Below are 21,108 nucleotides of genomic sequence, written 5' to 3' on the forward strand. Positions count from 1 at the left end.
AACTGAAAAAAAAAAAGATTCATAAACTTTAAAGAGTGACTAGGACCAGACTGACTGGAAAAAACGCAAGGAGAAGGATTTATCATTATTTAAGGTATCAAAGGGTTTAGATTGTTTCTATTGGGAAATATTGTAACTGTCAAACAACTATCAACTAAGCTTCTGCTGGTTCCTGGTGGTGTCCAGTAATCACTAATTCTATTTAGTGTTGGGTGAAATCAACTTGATGGGTTGTAAAGGACCCATTGGTTCTAAAGGTATTTTTTCAGTAGGGAGGAATTGTTGACCAGGCCACAACCAAATATGAGTAGTTAATGAATTTGCAACATTAATCGTATTCTGTTGTTTTACACATACTTACATTCATCTCACATCTTACATTACTGAGCCGTTTTGTTTAGAGCAGGTGAGGTTTTAGGCTATTTTCAGATGATCACACTGGTCTTAGTGGCCAGCGCAAACCAACACCAAAAACGCCAACTCCCAGCATTCATACGTATATGTGATCTGCGCATGCTCGGGGGCGGCTCGACTTCACCACGGCGCGCGCCGTAACCGCCATAACTGGAACCGGGAATCGGTTTGGGCTCACGGAGGTAAGTTAGCCTCAAATGTAGCGTACCGCTTAACGGAGTCCACCACCGGTCTGAAGTCTGTTTAGTAACGGCCAGTAACGGAGAACAGTCGCGCTATTGTGCCGCCAGCGGTGGTGGGTTCGCTCCGGGGTCTCTGTCTGTGGACACGCCTATAAGAGAGCGGCGGGACGGGCCGCGCCGGAGCTGCGATAACCGGGGCGCTAACGCTACGGTGAGGGCTCAAGTGGCTCCGAGGTATTTTTAGAAAGGAACGAAAACACGTGTTTGGAGTCGCATGTCCCTACAGAGACATATTCTGCGACAGCGGACCAGGACTAGGCTACAGCTGCAGGCCAGCGTGTTCCTGTCTGAGCCTTTAGATTAGCGAGCTGCGCTCGGTCACAGCGAGTTAGCTCGTCCGTGTTAGCAGTCTGCACGGGGAGATGAATCAACTCGCGCGTATCTGGCTAACGTTAGCTGTAGAGCATGACCAGCATAAGTTAGTGTGACTAACATTTCGTTGTGTTGTCTGGTAGTGAGCCGGCTCCGATTTCTACAACTCAAGTGAAAGCAGCACAACTGACCGTAGACTTTTATCTTAACTAGTTTTGCTAGCCTTGTTTTTCTGTGAGGACTTCGTTGGCTAACGCTAGCCAACGTTAGCTGTGCTAGTGCTGCAGCCACACAGATTTCTGTCGGTTAGCTGATGTAAAAGCTAACAGACCTGGCGAGATGGGCAGCTCCCACATGTCCAGTCGGCCAGTTAGCGTTTGTATGGTTAAATGGGTAATTAAACTGCAACTTTTAAGACGATCCGCCGGGTTAACTTAATATGTTCCCTGGTCTTTCAGCAAACATAGGCAAGCAGTCATCCCTCGGTCCGAAAAACGATTCGGCAGTTTACAGAAAACAGTTTTCACCTCCGATTTTAAGTCACATTTACATGGACTCCGTCTCGTTAAGCTTTCCTGCAGCTTTCGCTAGAAGTCAAATAGTCGTCTGGAAACGGATAAGTTGGCCACGTGACACTCGAGTCATCTAAACACAGATGTCGGTGTGGGCTGTGAGGAACTTTACAATGAAAAAAAAACGATGAAGTCGCGGCGGAAGTTTTTGGTGTCTGCTCCTATACACAGTGTGATTGATTAATGGGTCTGTTCATTGATAGTCCACCTTTTGAATGAGCAGCTGGGCTTTACAGTGTATGCGATCTCCCCGGGCCAGACCACTGACAGACTAAATCTGTTGATTTTCCATTCGCTTACAGTGACGATCCACACGCAGGAAAGATACGTGTATATATCTATAGCTAAATATGTCGTGGTGGTAATTAGTGTAGTAAAATCGTCCCCCTCAAACAATGCAGAAAACACTTCCAGAAAAATGCATATAGACTGTCTTCTTTCGTTTCATCTGGATTCACAACACATATGGCTGCACGAAATGAATAGTATTAATGTGTTGAGCTCAAAGTGAAAATATAAGGGTGGAGCCCACAGGGCTGTGCTAAGATTCCTCTGTGACTGCTCCCTGTTAGAGAACCTCCCATCCCTCCAAAGAAAGTTCACGTCTCTGCAGGACACACAGGGTTTCGTTTACACGTTTGTAGTTGGATATAGCAGCAGTGAAGAACATGGTCTCTCTTCTGTATAAAAGGAGTGAGGTCAGTGGCGTTTTGAGAGATTTAATTATTTTTACTCCTACTTTTATTTATTCATAGTATTTCATTGCATCCTTAAGAAGACTGCAATGCCATGCTGGTAGGCAAGCTGTAACTGACTGTACTCTGATAGAGCTCATCTCATCACCCTTACTGCAGCTGCAGTCCTGTAGATGGCTCAAGACCAAAAGCAAAATAGATCAGGATGACTGAAAAAGTGGACGCTTTAGATGCAGTTTCCAGAAAATGCTGCAAGATTAGTAAGATTGGAGGACTGGATCCGTGTAGCCGTCTGAGATTTTGGAAAGGTAATAAAAGTGCCTAGTGAAGCTCATAAGTAGGAAGCTTAACCCACACATACATAAAGCTGAAGTTAGTTTCTTATTTGCCAGCTTCTCATCTGAATTTTCCGTTCTACCTTAAATGGTGCTGCAGTTACACTGAGGTGCATTAAATGTAGAAAGACGAAAGTTGGCAAATGCGAAGCCAGCATCAGCTTACTACAGTAAATGCATCAACAAATATGTTAAATGTCCTCTTGCAGATGTTTAATGAGCGGCTAACATGCAGCACAGCAAAGCAGCTGCTGAGCGTGTCTCACGGGCTGATCTAATGGCGTGTCCCAAACCACACACTTCTGTACTGTACCTACTACACTAATGAATGCTAATAGTATATGCAATATTTTTATACACTGTTCAGTGTGTTAGTATGCAGTTTGGGATGAGGCCCTAGTAACGCACTGAGAAATCTCAGCCATCTAGATTTCAGCTTTTATTTATCATTATAGCAACAAATCTGAATAAAATCAAAGGGATACACTGAAATACAACAGTGAATACTTTAAAAATGAGAGTGAAAAAGTGATTAAAAGTGTGTTTTACTCCGTTTGCTGGATTTGTTATGCTTTTGTCTTTACAACTGATTGAACTTGATGTTGGCCACCAAAATGGTGATGGTGCGATGGTGATGTCATCTTAATACAGATGATATCAGTTGTGTTTCTTGATGTAGAAATTATGAAGAGGAGTTTGTGCCAAACTAAAAATCAGTCCCTACAAACAACCCCAAAACATGTTACGTTGTTTTCACATCACTTGACCTTTTTACTGAAATCCAGTGTATGAGGATTTGAATTTTACAAACAAATTTATCTGAATGATCTGAATTTGAATATAATCCACCCTGAATTCTGTTTTTAAAATAGTGTTAAATCAATGTAAGAGATCCTTTATTTTCCTTTTTATTTGGACACATTTTCCACATATTGGTGTCTAAATGCAGTCTTGTGTGCATTGCACTTTACTGTTTTGGTTATATTTCAATTTTGGCACATTCTGCATGTCACCTATGGAAAAGTAATGTGCATTGTGCATTGCATTTCATATTTTTCCACTGTGGTGATTGCTTTTCAATTTGGCACAAATTGCTCCCCAGTGGAGGTGTTTTGGAGAAATTAAGATCTAGCTCATGAAATTGGAGCAGTGGCTGATCTCAAGCACACCATAAAGGTTCATACAGTAAATTTAATCAGCCAATAACAAAATTTGTTTCATGTGAAAGTATGGGTTTGTGGCAAAAGCCCAAAAAAACCCCCCAGGAAATTGAAATGAATGTAAAAGCCAGTAATTTGACCTGTTTACTGGTAATGCTTTCCAACAGACCACACAGACGTAATACCTTTTGAATATCTTAAACTTTTTTTTAAAAACTCTGTAGATACCTTTCCCCACTTCAAATGTCTGTATCTGAGTCCTGAGCACCATTTCAAAATATTTTTTTAAAAACAGTACAATAAATACAGAACTTCCATAAAATAATTCTACAGCAACTATTCAGTGGCAAGATGTTACACAGTTGAGTGCGTTCATGCCTAAGTTAGACAACCAATGTTTCAAATAGACAAAAAAGAACGAATAAAATCATGTGAGAGCGAGGGTAAACATAAGTTAAAGCAGACATCATCTTGTTTTTGGACTGTTTGTGTGAAATAACCATCAGGGATAAACTGATATGGCAACTTTGGGGCACAGTCAATACATAAACATTTATAAAATGTGCAAATTGGTAATGGATCCACCTGCTTTGACATTACACACTGTCCACCTATGCTCAGGTCACTTGAGACATGTTGAAACCAAATGCGAAGAGGGCCCGTGTGTGAAATTCTAAAATCAGTCCAATCAATGCCTTATTAACGTGGCGCTCAAAGACGGGAATGATAGTGTGCTTGTTAGCATGTCTGGTGGACAACAAATCTGTCGTTAGCCCCTCAATGTAACAAATGTTAGCACAGCTGAAAAGTTAAAGCATGTAGTTGTGTGTAACGTGAGCAGAGAACACAACGTTTGGTCAAAATAAACATTCTCGCAAGGAAGAAAGAGTTTCTTTAGCTAATGGCAGTACTGTGCTACCTAGCTTGTTTTGCCTGTGTTGTTGATTGTACTCCGGACCTTAACAAGCACTAAATGTTAACAAGTTGTCCTCAGATATTCCCCATTCTTGTTGTGGGATTATATCTATTCCAAGACTACTGCTAATACAGCTTTTACACCAGAAACCGTGCAACACATCTCGTAAAACAGAACAAATTTTTCATGCTTTTCTTTTTACACCTGTCCTGCCTCGCAAGTGACCGTGGAAATTGTCATCATGTCTTTTGGGATTTTCCTGTTTCATTTCTTACCATTTTAATTTTAGCCTAATGCGTATGCTGCAATAGGAAATTGTATAGTGAAAAAGGGAATTTTTGGCATCTTTTTTTTCTTCATGGGTAAGCAGTTAAGGACTCAAAAATCTACAGGAGATTTAAAATAAACCATTGTGTTAGCAGATGACTGAAAAATACATCAACAAAAAACTCAAAAAGAAGGAAGAGGAGCTGACCAAATCTAAGGGTAGTAGGGGTGGTGGTGTTGGGGGTGTGTGAGTGGCATTTCATGGATGTATTTTTAACCATAGTTGAAAGCAAACAGCAGAAGGTGGTACATTTTGGAAGAATGTGTTAATTATAGTCAAGAAATGGATATAATAGTGCTGGAATATAATAAAACGCTGATTTTTGGAATTTGTGATGTTGCAAATCCAATTAAAAAATCCAGCTAATTGATTGATACTTTCTCCATCAGTGCCTGTAGCTGGGTGAATCAGGATGGGAGACAAGCCGATTTGGGAACAAATAGGATCCAGCTTTGTTCAACATTACTATCAGCTGTTTGACACTGACAGAACACAGCTTGGATCAATATATGTAAGTATTAATGGGGGATACAGTCAGATACATCATTTTCCTTTCTACAGTTCTCTGCATCCCTTGAAGCAGTGACAATGAACCCTGTTCCGTTTGAGTCTCTCACTGTGTATTTGTATCAGCATAACATGAATAGTTAACAGAACTGTAACTGGCCATAGTTTAGTCCACTTGTTTCATTAATGTAGGATGATGTAGAATGAAGCTGACATATTACTTCTTTGCTTTGTCACAAGAACATGTTTTATTATTTTTTTTTTATTCAGACATTTGTATTTGTTTTTGGGTTGTAGGAGAGTGTAGGAAAGTATATTAGGAGAGTGTAGGGAAAAGTGGAAATGGCTTTACTTTTACATCTGCCCCATTAACCCATCAGCTCATTTACCTGCCCCCATTCTCTCTTTTACAGATTGATGCATCATGCCTTACGTGGGAAGGACAGCAATTCCAGGGAAAAGCAGCGATTGTTGAAAAACTATCTGTAAGAACTTACATGATTAAGGTTTAAATACACTTGAAGGGACATTATACTTAAAAAAATCAAAATTCTGCTTAATTCAGTCATTAAGATCGTATTGTAATGACACTTAAGGATTCATGTTTTTTTACAGTGATGGTGAGAATAAATATAGCCATTTAATGTACTATCCAATATGACCAGAGGTTTTATATGTAATTTGATAATGGTACATTTGGAGAAAACATTCTTTGGGTACTGATTTTTCAATGCTCTTCATGTGGATTTTTTAAAAATATAGTTTATGCCAAGCCTATTGTGTGTGAATTTCCTGTTGAAAAGGGAAATTATACATGAAGAACAGGCCTTAAGTACAAGATGTGTCAAAGCACTGAGCAAATGTTTGAAATCATCTTTTCTTTACTCTCCTCAGAGCCTGCCCTTCACAAAAATAGCCCATAGCATAACAGCACAAGATCACCAGCCCACTCCTGACAGCTGCATATTGAGTATGGTAGTAGGACAACTAAAAGTAAGTGTTTTCATGGCCTCCTACTCTATTGTCACAGCATTTACTTTAACGTGCATAATTGCTGGGAAGTGGGCTAATTATGATTAGCCCTACATTCTGTGCAATATATACACATTTTATTTGTGGGAGAAAGATGAAAACCATCTGAGAGACTAATCTCAGACATCTACAGAAAGGCCTAAGCTTTACACCAGTAACATGAGCCTAAGGCAAATAACACGTGGAGGGGCACATTCATAGGTTTTACATGAAAAGGTATTTCAGAGCTGTAGAGTCTGTCTGTCTGTATGTATGTGTGTGTCTGTCAGGCTGATGAAGACCAGGTGCTGGGCTTCCAACAGACCTTTCTGCTGAAACATTACAGCAATGCCTGGGTTTGCACCAACGAGGTCTTCAGGCTTGCCCTGCACAACCTTTGACCTCACGTGCTCTCTCTGGTCACATGACCTTCCTTCCTCTCTGACTTTATGTAAGGATCTGTGCTGCTTGGCTTGCCCTGGTCCAAACATGCTCTTCTACTTATAACAGTGGGCAGCATGCAGAACCAGCTCCTGTTAAAATTCCCCTGCTATTTGACCACCCGTCTGATCTTTATTTATAACATATACTGGCCTTTCATAAAAGCTATAAAGCTTTCAGTATAAATCCATGTATTCTTAATATACCAAAGCTTTTATGCTAGGTTTGGAACCCTTTCATGAGACGAGTCATTTTAGAAGGAGACATTTGTTGAACTCTCTTCAAGCTTTGGCTGTTACAAAATGAAAGTTGTCAATGCTGTTTTTCATTTAACATAATTAACATACCTGAATGTGAGGTGAGATTGTGCAGCTCTAAGTGTTCAGATACAGAGCATGTAAAAAGTTCTCTCCATGGTTGTAAATTGCAAATGTCTTTGAGAGACCTGCTGGGGAGACCTCTAGTGGTACAGCAGGGTATAGCATCTCACATCTGTGGAAGCCTTTTACTCTTATAAATATTCTCACACAGTGGTGTTTTAAAGCTCCAATCAGTACAGTTTTCAGCATATTCAAAAAGATGATAGTTTTTTATTTTTAATTTTCAGTCTTAAACATGGATTTGGAATTAGTCAAGGGGATTTTTAATTTCTGTTTTTACAGTAACATGGTTTGCAGCAACACTGGTCAGTTTATGCTCATTGGAGTTTAAAAGTGTTTGACAGCATGTACATTGCTTTTGGTGTGGCTACCTGTGGTAGGTAAAAACTACTGCTACAGATGTGTTAAAATTGGCCTATAGGGTGGGAAATATGGCGGTATTATGTATTGTAGGGCTGAACAATTAACAACAAAGTGATTTTCAAAATGCAGAACCTGCCATTTTATTCACTGTACACTCTAACTTGTTTAGATGAGAAATTTAATGTCATTGAGCCCAAGTTGTATATTGTAATATAATGCTTCGTTTTATTTTGCACCTGATTTCATGCCTATTACCTAGTTCTTAATCTTGATATTTAGTTAGTGTGTTGAGAATAACTGCAGCATGCTTTGTTGAGAGCAAACCTGACTTGTGGCGTGCTGAATACTGTGGCAAGTCATGCAGTTTAGGGATACATGGTTTGTATAATGATGAACAATGTTGTACAATGAGAAAAAAATAAAAATAAATATATATATATATATATATATATATATATATATATATATATATATATATATATATATAAGAAATGTTACTCATTAGAACACCTTGTGTGTTGTTATATACCAAAGACAAATACAAACATTTAATTGTCTCCCAACCCTTTTAGCCATCTTGACACATGACGCATGTATGAGGAAATGACCAGTTTCTGCTAGCCGTTTGCTTGAGTGTAAAGATTGTGTACTAACTGTGGGTATAACTTGGAGCAGTGTTATGGCATTGACTAACTTTTAAGAATGTGCTGTCCTAATGTTTGGGTGGAATTTAAGTGTTTTTGGTCCTCCAGTCGCGTTCTAGACATTTAATGGAGCTTTTGCATATTATTGGCTAAATAGTGTCCTGAAGAACAGTAGTCCCATGAATAGAGATGGCATGTCAGACTGATATCAGCAGAAAACACTGTCATGAATGTCAGTTTCTATGAATACATGTCCAAAACTTCCTCAGTCTGGTTTGTGGTTCATGCAGGTCTTAATTCAGTTTGTGCAGACACTTCTTTCTGATATCCAGTGGAAAATTCATCACACACACACACAGATTTGACTTAAAAAATGTAATTTACCGAAAATCTCTCTGCCCGTTTGTGGTTCATTGACAAAGGCCACAGTACTTTTTATAACATAATGCAGTAGCAGAAAGCAGGACGTTAGGCGGATAAGTTACAGTTTTAGCTGGTGTGTAAAAAAACATCTGTGCCATTCAACTAAATGTTTTGTTTCCATAGCTTATTAACATAACTTATAAATGAAGTGACTGTGTTTGTTAGCACTGTCAGCCTAGTGCCTATAGTTCTAACCTAAAGAAGTTTAATTTGGACACCAAACATGTTTTGGCTGATGAACTGCATTTGAGATGTGTGGAACCTCATGTAAATGCAATTTTTTTTGTTATTCAAAAAAAAAATTAATTAAAAATAGCTCAATTCAAAGCTTTGTGGTTTATGAAGAAAAACAACTTTTAAAAAAAGTACTGTATCAGTACTCAATGTTTCAGTCTGTATCAGACAAAGTGAAGCTGTGCCATCTCTACTCATGACTTACAACTTTGCCAGGGCTAACTTTATCTGGCATAGCAGTTATGTTTATTGTACAGTTGATAACAAGTAGATCCTGTGTATTTGTGGCTCTCTGTATGCTGTAACTAACAATGCTGGTCTGTATATTCATTTGTAGGCCGATGATGACCCCATCATGGGATTTCATCAGAGCTTCATCCTGAAGAACATTAATGAGGCCTGGGTGTGCACCAACGACATGTTCCGCCTGGCGATACACAACTTTGGCTAAAAGCACCACTGCTGTCAGGGATATGGGGGAGGGTGGAGAACGGGGTCCTCCGACCCCAGTGACGCCTGAACCTTTCAGTCTGCCCTTCATTCATCACTCTCTGAGAAACGGCACCGGATTCCAAGAAGTCAAATCGCAGATAACGTGCAGTCACATACAGTAGCGCCTCTACTCCAGATATGAGAAGTGTATCTTTGCTGAAAGCCCACAGATTCATCAAAGTGACCCCTTTTCCTCCACTGATCTGCATGATGATGGGGAGCTCGAATATCAGAGGACACTGGCCAGGGGGAAAAAAAAGACGTATTAACCTAACCTCTGCTGGTTACTATTTACATTTTAGTTGTTTGACTTTGAACTAATAAATGTCTTAAATGTCCTTTTGCTTTAATACCTATTGTATTACCAGCTTGCTTTTAGAGAATGTTTTTTTTTTTTTTTTTTTTTTTTTGTTCTCCCTCTTGAGAATTGGAGTCTCCCTTCATTGTGATGTCAGGTTGCTCTAGCTATCCAAAGAAACGTTAAACACCACCCAGACTCCCCCTCTCCCTTCAGACCAGTGTGCTTCCCACCTTCTGCTCATTACTGTCTGTGACAATAATTACCAAGCCACGATACACAATAAAACCTTTGACTTTTTCTTAACAATGGCATCATCTTGTTCCTCCCCATGTCTGGTTTTGCATCTACCTTTTCCCTTTTACATAACCAAGTTCTTTTATATTTCTTTTCTTCTTGAACTTCTGCAGAAGTTAGTCCCATTCCTTTTAGAAGGCCACAAAGCCAGGGAAAGTTGGTTCATCCTCTTAGAACTTAATGTGAGCCCTTAAAAACCTTTTAACCTTTTACCAAAAAGTATTTGCTAGGAGAAGACGGTCTTGGGCAGCTTAGCTTGCAATATAGTAATGGCTGTAAAATAGTTATGGGTTATGTGTTTGTTTGGCACCTGACCCAGATACACAATTCCTTTTTTGGAACACTATTTTACTCTGGGTGATCTAGCATGTTAGTGAGGTCTGTCTAACAGTGGGACTAAGAATGGAAACTTATTGTGCAGTCCTGATGCACTTTGGCCATATGAAGTTGTTGGAGATGAATCTGAAGGGTGTAGGTTTCCCTCCCTTTTGATTAGAAAAAGATTCTATGAGGGCAGATGGTATTCATTGCTCCAAGCACTGGAAAGGTATATAACAGCTTATATGCTTTGACTGCTAATACTGTGCTAATACCACAGTGTCATTAAGTGCTCCTGAATTTTCACTGCTATTATCCTTATTTTATCCAAATCCCTAGTAGGCCTTAAATTGAGTTAATATTAACAGAACATAATACTGCTGAACATGTCTTTAAAATAGGTCAGAATTTAAAGACTAGCGTGTGGAAGGCTTGACCATTTCTGTGCTGTTTACACTACGAGGGGCAATAAATGTTTTAGAGGCATATTATGAAGGCTTTTGTGTCAACTGATGGTACACATTTACATGCGCTGTGGATTTTGCACTGAAATATCCAAGACGTGTTGTAGGAACTTCAGAGAAGAGCTGCCATGTGATTATCTAATAGTCAGCTTTCTTAAACGTGTATATTTTTTTTCTGGTCTCATCATGCAAATAAAATGTTCTTTGTGTTCTCCATGCTTGCACTGTTTTGTGGAGTTTCACTCCATCAAGCTGGAAGTAGCAAAAGAAAGAAAAAGAAACTAGAATGTTCGCTTTAAAACAGAAGAAAGAAACGCCATGTAATACATAAAGAGGCTATTTCAAATGCTGACATGTATGTGGAAATAAAGGAGATGAAAGCGATGTCTGATGGCATTGTTATTTTAAAAAGGTGAGTTGAGGCAGCGCATGTTTGTTAGAACCTCAGCTACACATACTTAAAGATTGTCCACATAAATTCAAAACTGACACTTATTCACTATATATATATATATATATATATATATATATATATATATATATATATATATATATGAATGACCATTCTTCCAGAAGTGCATTTGTGAGGTCAGACACTTGTCTAATTCGCTCTAATTCATCGCAAAGATGTTCTCTTGGGTTGAGGTCAGGATTCTGTGCAGGCCAGTCTTTATGGACCTTGCTTTCAGCACTAGTGTGCAGTCATGTTGGAACAGGAAGGGGCCGTCCCCAAACTGTTCCCACAAAATTGGGTGTATGAAATCGTCCAAAATCTCTTGTACTCTTGCTTCAGCAGTCCCTTTCATTTGGAACTAAGGGGCCAAGCCAACTCCTGACAAAACAACCCCACACCATAATCCCCCCTCCACCAAACTTTACACTTGGCACAATGCAGTCAGCCAAGTATTGTTCTCCTGGCAACCCTCAAACCCAGTCTTGTCTATTGGATTGCCAGACGACGGAAAAGCGTGATTCCTCACTCCCGAGAACATGTCTTCACTGCTCTAGAGTCCAGTGGTGGCGCTTTACACGACTACATTTGACACTTTGCATTGCGCTTGGTGATGTAAGGCTTAAATGCAGGTGCTTGGCCATGGAAACCCATTCCATGAAGCTCTCTATGCACTGTTCTTGAGCTAATCTCAAGGCCACATGAAGTTTGGAGGTCTGCAGTGATTGACTCTGCAGAAAGTTGCTGACCTCTGCACACTATGCGCCTCAGCATCCGCTGACCCTGTCATTTTACATGGCCGACCGCTTCGTGGCAGAGTTGCTGTTGTTCCCAATTACTTCCACTTTGTTATAATACCACTGACAGTTGACTGTGGAATATTTAGTAGTGAGGAAATCACTGAGCTCCTGAGAGCAACCCATTCTTTCACAAATGTTTGTTGAAGCAGTTTGCATTGCTAGGTGCTTGGTTTTATACACCTGTGGCCATGAAAGTGATTGGAACACCTGTACTCTATTTTGAATTCTTTTGCCAATATAGTGTACGTACACACACACACACACACACACTTTATTTTTCTCTGTATATCAATTGAAGTATTTTTGCCATGGTATTAACATTACTGCAAGTCATAGGCTATGTTTTCTTTGTGTATTATTTCTACCCAATAGCTTCAATTCAACAAGTAAACAATAGCTTTACATTAAAATATGCATGAGTATGTTCTCTGTACGGTACTTTATTTCACTTTATATGCCAATGCATTTGAGAAAAACTAAAACTAATTATTTAGTGTTTTTTTTATTTTATAAAGGCATATGCTACATTTGCATAACTACATACGTAACACTAACTACAACCCCAATTCCAATGAAGTTGGGACGTTGTGTAAAACAAATAAAAACAGAATATGATGATCTGCAAATCCTTTTCAACCTATATTCAATTGAATACACTACAAAGACAAGATATTTAATGTTCAAACGGATAAACTTTATTGTTTTTTTGCAAATATTCACTCATTTTGAATTTGATGCCTGCAACACGTTCTAAAGAAGTTGGGACAGCAGCATGTTTACCACTGTGTTACATCCCCTTTCCTTTTAACAACATTCAATAAGCGTTTTGGAACTGAGGGCACTAATTGTTGAAGCTTTGTAGGTGGAATTCTTTCCCATTCTTGCTTGATGTACAACTTCTGTTGCTCAGCAGTCCAGTATCTCCGTTGTCGTATTTTGTGCTTCATAATGCGCCACACATTTTCAATGGGAGACATGTGCTGAATGGGGCTTGGCATTGTCTTGCTGAAATAAGCCGGGACGTCCCTGAAAAAGACATTGCTTGGATGGCAGTATATGTTGCTCCAAAACCTGAATGTACCTTTCAGCATTAATGGTGCCTTCACAGCTGTGCAAGTTACCCATGCCATGGGTACTAACACACCCCCATACCATCAGAGATCTTTGGCCCGGAGGACACGACGTCCAAGATTTCCAAAAACAATTTGAAATGTGGACTCGTCAGAACACAGGACAGTTTTCCACTTTGCGTCAGTTCATCTCAGATGAGCTCAGGCCCAGAGAAGCCGGCGGTGTTTCTGGGTGTTGTTGCTATATGGCTTTCGCTTCGCATGACAGAGTTTTAACTTGCACTTGTAGATGGAGCGACGAACTGTGTTCACTGACAATGGTTTTCTGAAGTGTTCCTGAGCCCATGTGGTAATATCCCTTACAGAATGATATCGGTTTTTAATGCAGTGCCGCCTGAGGGATCGAAGGTCACGGGCATTCAATGTTCTATTAAATTAAAGAAATGTAATCTTTTGATGATATGGACTGTAGATCAGTGGTCCCCGGACCGGTCAACGCTTCATAATTGTACTGCGGACCGTGGGGTGGGGGTGGGGGGTTTACGTAGATTGTTTATATTGCGAATATAATAAACGTGATAATAAATACTAATATAATAATATAATAATAAACGTTATAAAAAATACACATGGAGAAAACAAATAAAGAACAAGAACCAGCAATTCCGCATTTCTTTCTTTATTATTTAAATATACATACACAACAGTTACATTTTTTATTATTAAACACTGCATGAATGTTATTTTTCAACAGCTGCGCCACAATACAGACGCCACAAAAATGAATATAAAAAAGTGCGTGACCATTTTAACTTTCAATGGGAGCCCTGAGCTTGTTTCGCTGCAACGAGATGCTCCCATCTGGGGGTAATTGGAGACAATGACACCCGAAGTGTGTTGCTTATGTCCAGTCTGCTCCGTTGTCTTGTTTTGGTTGCTGTCACTGCAGTAAACCCCGCTTCACACAGACAGGTTGTCGGAAATGGCAGCAGGTTTTTCAGTGCTGTGGTGGCAATCTCCGGGTATTCTGCCATGACTTTAATCCAGGACATCGGTTGTTGTCTCGAAAGTGCTTTTAAAGCCGCCGTCGTTTGCGATCTCCAGCAGTTGATCTTCTTCTTCAGACGTGCTGGATTCACCTGGCTTGTTGATAAATGGGTCACGGATCCATCCCTTGCCAGTTCCTGGGTCCTTTTTGGTTGGGAAGCAGCGCTCGAACTCTTTTAAAAGCAAAGATCGTGCACCAGCTGTGAGAATGAATTCTCAGGCTCAGTCTCACAAAAATCCCTGCTAATGTCTGAAACATGTCCAATATGCCTCTGTTCACGCGCCGTCCCCACAAATCCAGTTTAGCTTTAAATGCAGCTACTTTATCTGCCACCTTGAAGACTGTTGTCATTTTCCCCTGAAGTGACAGATTGGAGTCATTGAGCAGGAGGAATATGTCGCCCAGGTAAGCCGGTGACTTCTTTTCTGAGAGAAATCTTTGCAGCGGCTCTAATTCGAACACTCTGGCCAGCGACTTCCCTCCGGATAACCATCTTATTCCTGTGTATAAGAGAAGCCGTTGGTGCTCTGTGTCCGTCTCCTCACAAAGCTGCTCAAAAAGGCGCGAGTTAAGGGCGTGTGCTTTGATGTGGTTAATAACTTTAACGACATCGTTCAAAACGCGGTTCAATTCCGGTGGCATTTTTCGGCTTGCCAGCATTTCACTGTGAAGGGTACAGGGCGTAGATTCACATTCAGGTGCTCCTGATAAAGATATGGCACATAAACAAGTAGTATTGCCTTGTTGTCAACATCTGCAGATTCGTCAACCTGGAGTGCGAACCACGGTGATGCATTAACCCGGAGACCCGGTGATGTATTAATCCGGAGACCGGGTGATGTATTAATCCGGAGACCGGGTGATGTATTAATCCGGAGACCCGGTGATGTATTAACCCGGAGACCCGGTGATGTATTAATCCGGAGACCCGGTGATGTATTAATCTGGAGACCCGGTGATGTATTAACCCGGAGACCCGGTGATGTATTAATCTGGAGACCCGGTGATGTATTAACCCGGAGACCCGGTGATGTATTAATCTGGAGACCCGGTGATGTATTAACCCGGAGACCCGGTGATGTATTAACCCGGAGACCCGGTGATGTATTAATCTGGAGACCCGGTGATGTATTAACCCGGAGACCCGGTGATGTATTAACCCGGAGACCTGGTGATGTATTAATCTGGAGACCGGTGATGTATTAATCTGGAGACCCGGTGATGTATTAATCTGGAGACCTGGTGATGTATTAACCCGGAGATCCGGTGATGTATTAACCCGGAGACCCGGTGATGTATTAACCCGGAGACCCGGTGATGTATTAATCTGGAGACCCGGTGATGTATTAATCTGGAGACCCGGTGATGTATTAACCCGGAGACCCGGTGATGTATTAACCCGGAGACCCGGTGATGTATTAATCTGGAGACCCGGTGATGTATTAATCTGGAGACCCGGTGATGTATTAATCTGGAGACCCGGTGATGTATTAACCCTCTCTAACAATTGTTTCTCAATGTCTTCGGCTATTTCCTCAATGCGCCGAGTCACAGTGCTAGCCGTGCTATCTTTTTAACAGCGGCCTCTCCTAGAAGTTCACGGGAAATGTCTTTAGTGGAGGGCAAGATCAATTCTTCACCGATAGTGAAAGGCTTTTTAGCCTTAGCAATACGGTTAGCCACCAAGTATGATGCTCTCAGTGCATTCGCATTTATTAATGTGGTGGCCACCAGTAATTTCTTCTGTCCTTCGTATTCCTGTTTTTTTCTTTCAAAATACTCCCGGGGCTTGTCTTTTAATCCAGGGTGCTTGGTCTCCAAGTGGCGAAGCAATTTTGAAGGCTTCATTGCTTCATTAGAGAGCCGTTCCCCGCATATTATGCAGAGCGGGCTTGGTCTGAGGGAATCACCTGTCGCGACAAATCCATATTTCAAGTAGAACTCCTGGTATTGTCTGTTAAAAGCTTTCCTTTTCTTGGAAGTTGTAGGCTCTTCTTCTGTTTCTTCACTGGGCCTTTTCCCCTTTGAAAAGAAACTTTCCAAAGACGTCTGTTTTTTACTTATTTTGCTAGCTTGTGGGTTAAATTTTTGGCGCTCAAGTGACAGAGATGTAACCGAGAGAATCCAGTCATTTCTCAAAATAGAAGATTGTTCAGAATCAGCTAATAAATACTACGGAAATAATTAATTATTTCTTGGGCGGCCCGGTACCAATTGATCCACGGACCGGTACCGGTCCATAGCCCGGGGGTTAGGGACCACTGCTGTAGATTATGAAATCCCTAAATTCCTTGCAATTGCACATTGAGAAACGTTGTTCTTAAACTGTTGGACTATTTGCTCAGCAGTTGTTCACAAAGTGGTAAACCTCACCCCATCCTTGCTTGTGAACGACTGAGCCTTTCAGGGATGCTCCCTTTATAACCAATCATGACACTCACCTGTTTCCAATTAACCTGTTCACCTGTGGAATGTTCCAAACAGGTGTTTTTTGAGCATTCCTCAACTTTCCCAGTCTTTTGTTGCCTCTGTTCCAACTTCTTTGGAACGTGTTGCAGGCATCAAATTCAAAATGAGTGAATATTTGCAAAAAAAAAGTTTATCTATTTGAACATTAAATATCATAGCAAATGTAAAACTAAACCTGGATTCCTATTAGAATGTTCTGTTGCACCTTAAAACCCGAAGACGTTAAGTTCAAAGCGCATAAATGGCACATCTTCAGCCTGAAGCCTGTGTTGCCACAGCAGCATTTAAGGTGGAATGGTAAATTTGAACAATCTAATCTCACATCTTCATGTGAGTGATTTACTGAAGGTAGTGAAGTGTATTTAAGGGAGCTAGATAGCAGCTACTTACACGCAGAGCCTTGGCCTGTGCAGCTTGTGCACATTAGTGAAGACGCAAGCCACGTGACCAATAATTAGTGTGAGACAGGCAGACGAGAGGGATTATTACTAACACGGAATGGTATGATCCACTTTAGGGGTGTGTGAAATCGTATTACAAGATTCTCCCAGGCATGGATCTGTACATATATTGTAATATTTCACATTATAGGTTAGAAGAATATATAAATGTTTTGACCCCCCCAAAATATTGTTTTCATCCCTTTTTGATGCTTTTAATATCTTTTAGCGTTGACGCATCATCTGAAGATGGCTCGCTCGGAAGGCTCTGTAATGATAGTGTGAGGCCGAACACCAAAATGAAGATTGTGGTGATAAAAACATTCTTCACTTGTGTTTATTTCCTCTGAAAGAAATTGATGTAGGGGATGAAATAACGTATGAATATGGAGGACAGGGCCTTCCATCTTAAAAATCTTAACAAAAAAGTAAGATGTAATGAACAGCCCTTTCACGCTCACTGTTCATTATTGTTTTCATAGCGGATAGTCCAGGAACCGGAAACATCAGTCACCAGTGAATGTTTTTATAGAATTTGTATTTGTTAAAGATTGGGGCTATATCTAAATGTCAATTCCAACAAACCTCATCACTTATTTGTGACCTGAAACTTTTATGTGATGCACTCTGATGGAAGGCGATTCTTTGAAGGCAACGTGTTCAATACCTGTTAGTTGTGGATGTTTGCAGTCTGTGGTACCCAGCGATAGCAGGATCTCTGAACATTTTCCTGCTGTTTTATTCCATAGTAACAGGACAGGAGACTCACCCAGTGAATAAGAATGCTGAGGCTTTTGAACTAAGCTTTTTAATTGCTGTGACTTGCTCTATCTCTTGAGCCAGCACCCAGCAGTTCTACCAACCCTTCCAAGGTAAGTGGGGCATTGACTATTCAAGTAATTTCACATACATTCACAGGAGAATGCTGTCGTTAAAACTGTTGTGTACTTTTAAATGCATTAAGGACTTTTTGCAATGGAGACAATAATTGCCCTGTCATTTTCGGTTTGAGGTTATGGCAGACAGGCACAGCAACATGGGTGGAGTGGGAGGTGCAGGGTCAAACAAGCTTGACCTTGGATAATCATTGTATGCTATGACAATAATTGTTTATCAGTGATGTTTTTCCAATACTATGTAGTTTTAAATTTCATTACAAACCAATAATGATATTAATATAGTAGTAGTATCTGGTGATGCACCAGCACCACTTTTTCCCTTCCTGGTTACAGATCCTTAATTATTGGCCGATACCAAGTACCACTATTAATAATTACTCCATCTAGCCAAACTAGTTTATGAATCCCGATATTTGTACATTTACACATTTTACATTTTTTATTTTGGTAAAAAACATGTGCTGTCACATAAAAAATAATAGTATTTTGTATCTTTTTTGGGGCTTCCCTTTCTTTGTAGGCGTCCGTTAGCTTCATTTTCAGATATTTAGCCAGCTGCTTAGAGGAACCCATGGTTGTTGAGTGCTGACTCAAGGTTTGAAGTCAGAAAATTCATTATGCTTTAGAATTGTCATCAGCTGACAAGTCCTATTGACAATTCTTGACCTACGTAACCAGTCCTAACAAGTTAATTAAGGCTGAGCAAGTTAATTAAGTATCAAATAAGGTTTCTTGGAGAAGTTGTATTTACTTAATTTCTCTTCATTTCTTTTTCTCTTCTGCGTACAACTGTACATACTGATCTATGATGTTGTGCTTATCTTATTCAGTGTCATACTCATGACCTAGTAAATGAAATTGTGATGCTGGAGAAATGCATGACATGTTACACACCTCTGACATCTTTCAAGTGGCATGGAGTCTGATGCAAAGGTGAGTTTGAGATACTTGACAACTATGTACACACCAGGCTTTCTTAATCTTGATGTGTATCCATTGAATTAAAAAACATGTATGAGAATGTAACACTATCACAGAATATCAAGAATCATGAGCAAAAAAGTAGATCAGCCTGTTTGTGTTTTATAATATATCTATAGAATCAGATGGATAAATTAAGGTAATATTACTTTATTTAAATGTAGGAATTAAGAGAACCACATGACTTCATCAATAAATAAAAATAAAACACTAAAACGCAAACTGGAACAGAACGATATATCTCTAACACTAATTCCTGCCAGAATTTCTGCCACTGATGGACAATGACCAATTTGTTCATCCTATATCTGTAAGCAGTGAAAAACATGCATTTAGCTTTAAAGCAGCCTGTCATTCTCATGAAAACGTGCCGAAGAATGGTTTGGTTTCCAGTTCATGTGTCTTCTAAGACTAGGAGATATCACTGTTTAATGTTTGCATTTGCATATTGTTTTCCTGTTTGAAGAGTAAAATTTTTGTATATTTTGGTGATGAGAATTTTGGCAAATCGCGGATACAAGCGGCTGAAATGAGCTTTCTCCGCAGGGTCGCCGGGCTCTTCCTTAGAGATAGGGTGGGAATCTCGGTGATGCGTGAGAGGCTCGGAGTAGAGCCGCTGCTCCTCCACGTTGAGAGAAGCCAGTTGAGGTGATTCAGGCATCTGGTAAGGATGGCCTCTGGACGCCTCCCTAGGGAGGTGTTCCAGACATGTCCGAAGGGGAGGAGACCCCGGGGAAGACCCAGGACACATGGGAGGGATTATATCTCTTGACTGTCTTGGGAACGCCTTGGCATCCTTCCGGAAGAGCTGGAGGAGGTGGCGGAGGAGAGGGAGGCCTGGGCCTCTTGGCTTAGGCTGCTGCGGATAAGCGGTGGAGGATGGATGGATGGATGGATGGATGGATGAATTTTGGCAAATTCTTTTGACTGATAGCTAATTGTTATTAGTCGGTGATTATCGATAAACCTACAATCAAACTGTTTTGTATAAATAAGGCTTTAGTCTTTATTGAGTGAAAAAACACAGCCAAACATAACAGTTATAACAGTAACATAATGTAGTCTACTTGCTTACATTTACCACACAATTTCCTCGCCCTGCCGTGCAATTGCACTTTCTTTCTGAGAATATGTACAAAATAGTTGTCTGTCTTGGTTTGTGCTTGCAGATGTTTGCTACTGATATGGTACATCACTGTGCTTGTGCTTCTGCTGAACTTTAATACAGCACTGCATCAAAAATGGTCCTCAAGTTCAATGAAAAACCTACATATTCAAATATGAGTTGTTTATTGGAAATTACATGAACTTTTTAACTGAAAGCATTGGTTGAACATTTATGTATTTGTTGGTTAACAGCTAATCAGTAAATCATTAACATCACTTAATGCATTTATAGTTGAGCCATATAACATGAGAGAGGTGGTTTGTCTATGATTTTCTTTGATAGACTTGTAGATAGAAATGATGTTAGCCATGTTACTGAGTCATCTGAAATAATTACTTTGTTTCTTATAGTATGCAATGGTATAAGACATAGAGCATGCCTTGAAAAGTGGTCTGAAGACTTGGGACAATCCTCTAAGTTTACTGAAACAAACTGCTCTTTATAAAAACATTTGATAACTGAATATATCGCTCACAAATGAATTCTATAACCTTTTTAGTATACTTTTCTTTTTTGTTTAATATATAGGACAGCAGTTCATCTGGGGAGGAGTACAGTCAAGAAGAAGACAGTAATTCATCAGGGGAGCAGTACATTCCAGATTCTGCATCTGCATCTGAAAGTTCAGACTATGAATGCGACATTGAATTTGTGGAAAATCAAGGAAAATCAAGAAAACAGGACTCATTCTTTCAGAGACATCCACATTAGATCTTTTAGATGATTTGGGTGAAATTAGCCATTCCATTAGAGATGTTCAAAACAGCACTAAGATTGCAAAGACAGAAGTAAAATTAGGAAGCTGCATAGAAATTACAAATGAGAGAAATTACTGTTTTGTTTGTGGAAAGCCTCAAACAAAAATCACATGACATTTCAAAATACATGAAAAAGAAAGTCTGGAAATTGCTCAGGCTCTTAGTCTCCCCCATGGAG

General features: G+C 40.0%; 1 protein-coding gene and 1 long non-coding RNA gene across 3 annotated transcripts; both read left to right on the forward strand.

Annotated features, from left to right (window-relative positions):
• The first annotated feature begins 510 nt into the window (after positions 1-510).
• On the forward strand, positions 511-11,057 carry nutf2 (nuclear transport factor 2). 2 transcript variants are annotated; one of them, XM_017704191.2, is made up of 5 exons: positions 511-596; positions 5,364-5,485; positions 5,895-5,966; positions 6,376-6,474; positions 9,315-11,057. In XM_017704191.2, the coding sequence occupies exons 2-5, from the start codon at positions 5,387-5,389 to the stop codon at positions 9,426-9,428; spliced, it is 384 nt and encodes a 127-aa protein (XP_017559680.1). In that variant the 5' UTR covers positions 511-596; positions 5,364-5,386; the 3' UTR covers positions 9,429-11,057. The 2 variants fall into 2 exon arrangements, with proteins under 2 accessions (XP_017559680.1, XP_017559681.1); XM_017704192.2 differs by lacking the exon at positions 511-596 and adding an exon at positions 648-807.
• A 2,898-nt stretch (positions 11,058-13,955) lies between these two features.
• Positions 13,956-19,604, forward strand: LOC119263743. Its single transcript, XR_005130491.1, has 4 exons — positions 13,956-14,620; positions 17,874-17,996; positions 18,854-18,956; positions 19,551-19,604. It is a non-coding gene; the product is annotated as an uncharacterized LOC119263743 (long non-coding RNA).
• Positions 19,605-21,108: the final 1,504 nt, after the last annotated feature.

The sequence above is a fragment of the Pygocentrus nattereri genome, chromosome 7 (genome assembly GCF_015220715.1).
Source record: "Pygocentrus nattereri isolate fPygNat1 chromosome 7, fPygNat1.pri, whole genome shotgun sequence".
Taxonomy (NCBI): domain Eukaryota; kingdom Metazoa; phylum Chordata; class Actinopteri; order Characiformes; family Serrasalmidae; genus Pygocentrus; species Pygocentrus nattereri.

What these genes read in the sequence shown, in the direction of transcription:
- nutf2 (XM_017704191.2), top strand. Translation starts at nt 5,387, where the DNA reads ATGGGAGACAAGCCGATTTGGGAACAAATAGGATCCAGCTTTGTTCAA. An exon ending in CACAGCTTGGATCAATATAT is followed by an intron (nt 5,486 to 5,894) that starts GTAAGTATTAAT and finishes TCTCTTTTACAG; the next exon opens with ATTGATGCATCATGCCTTAC. An exon ending in CGATTGTTGAAAAACTATCT is followed by an intron (nt 5,967 to 6,375) that starts GTAAGAACTTAC and finishes TACTCTCCTCAG; the next exon opens with AGCCTGCCCTTCACAAAAAT.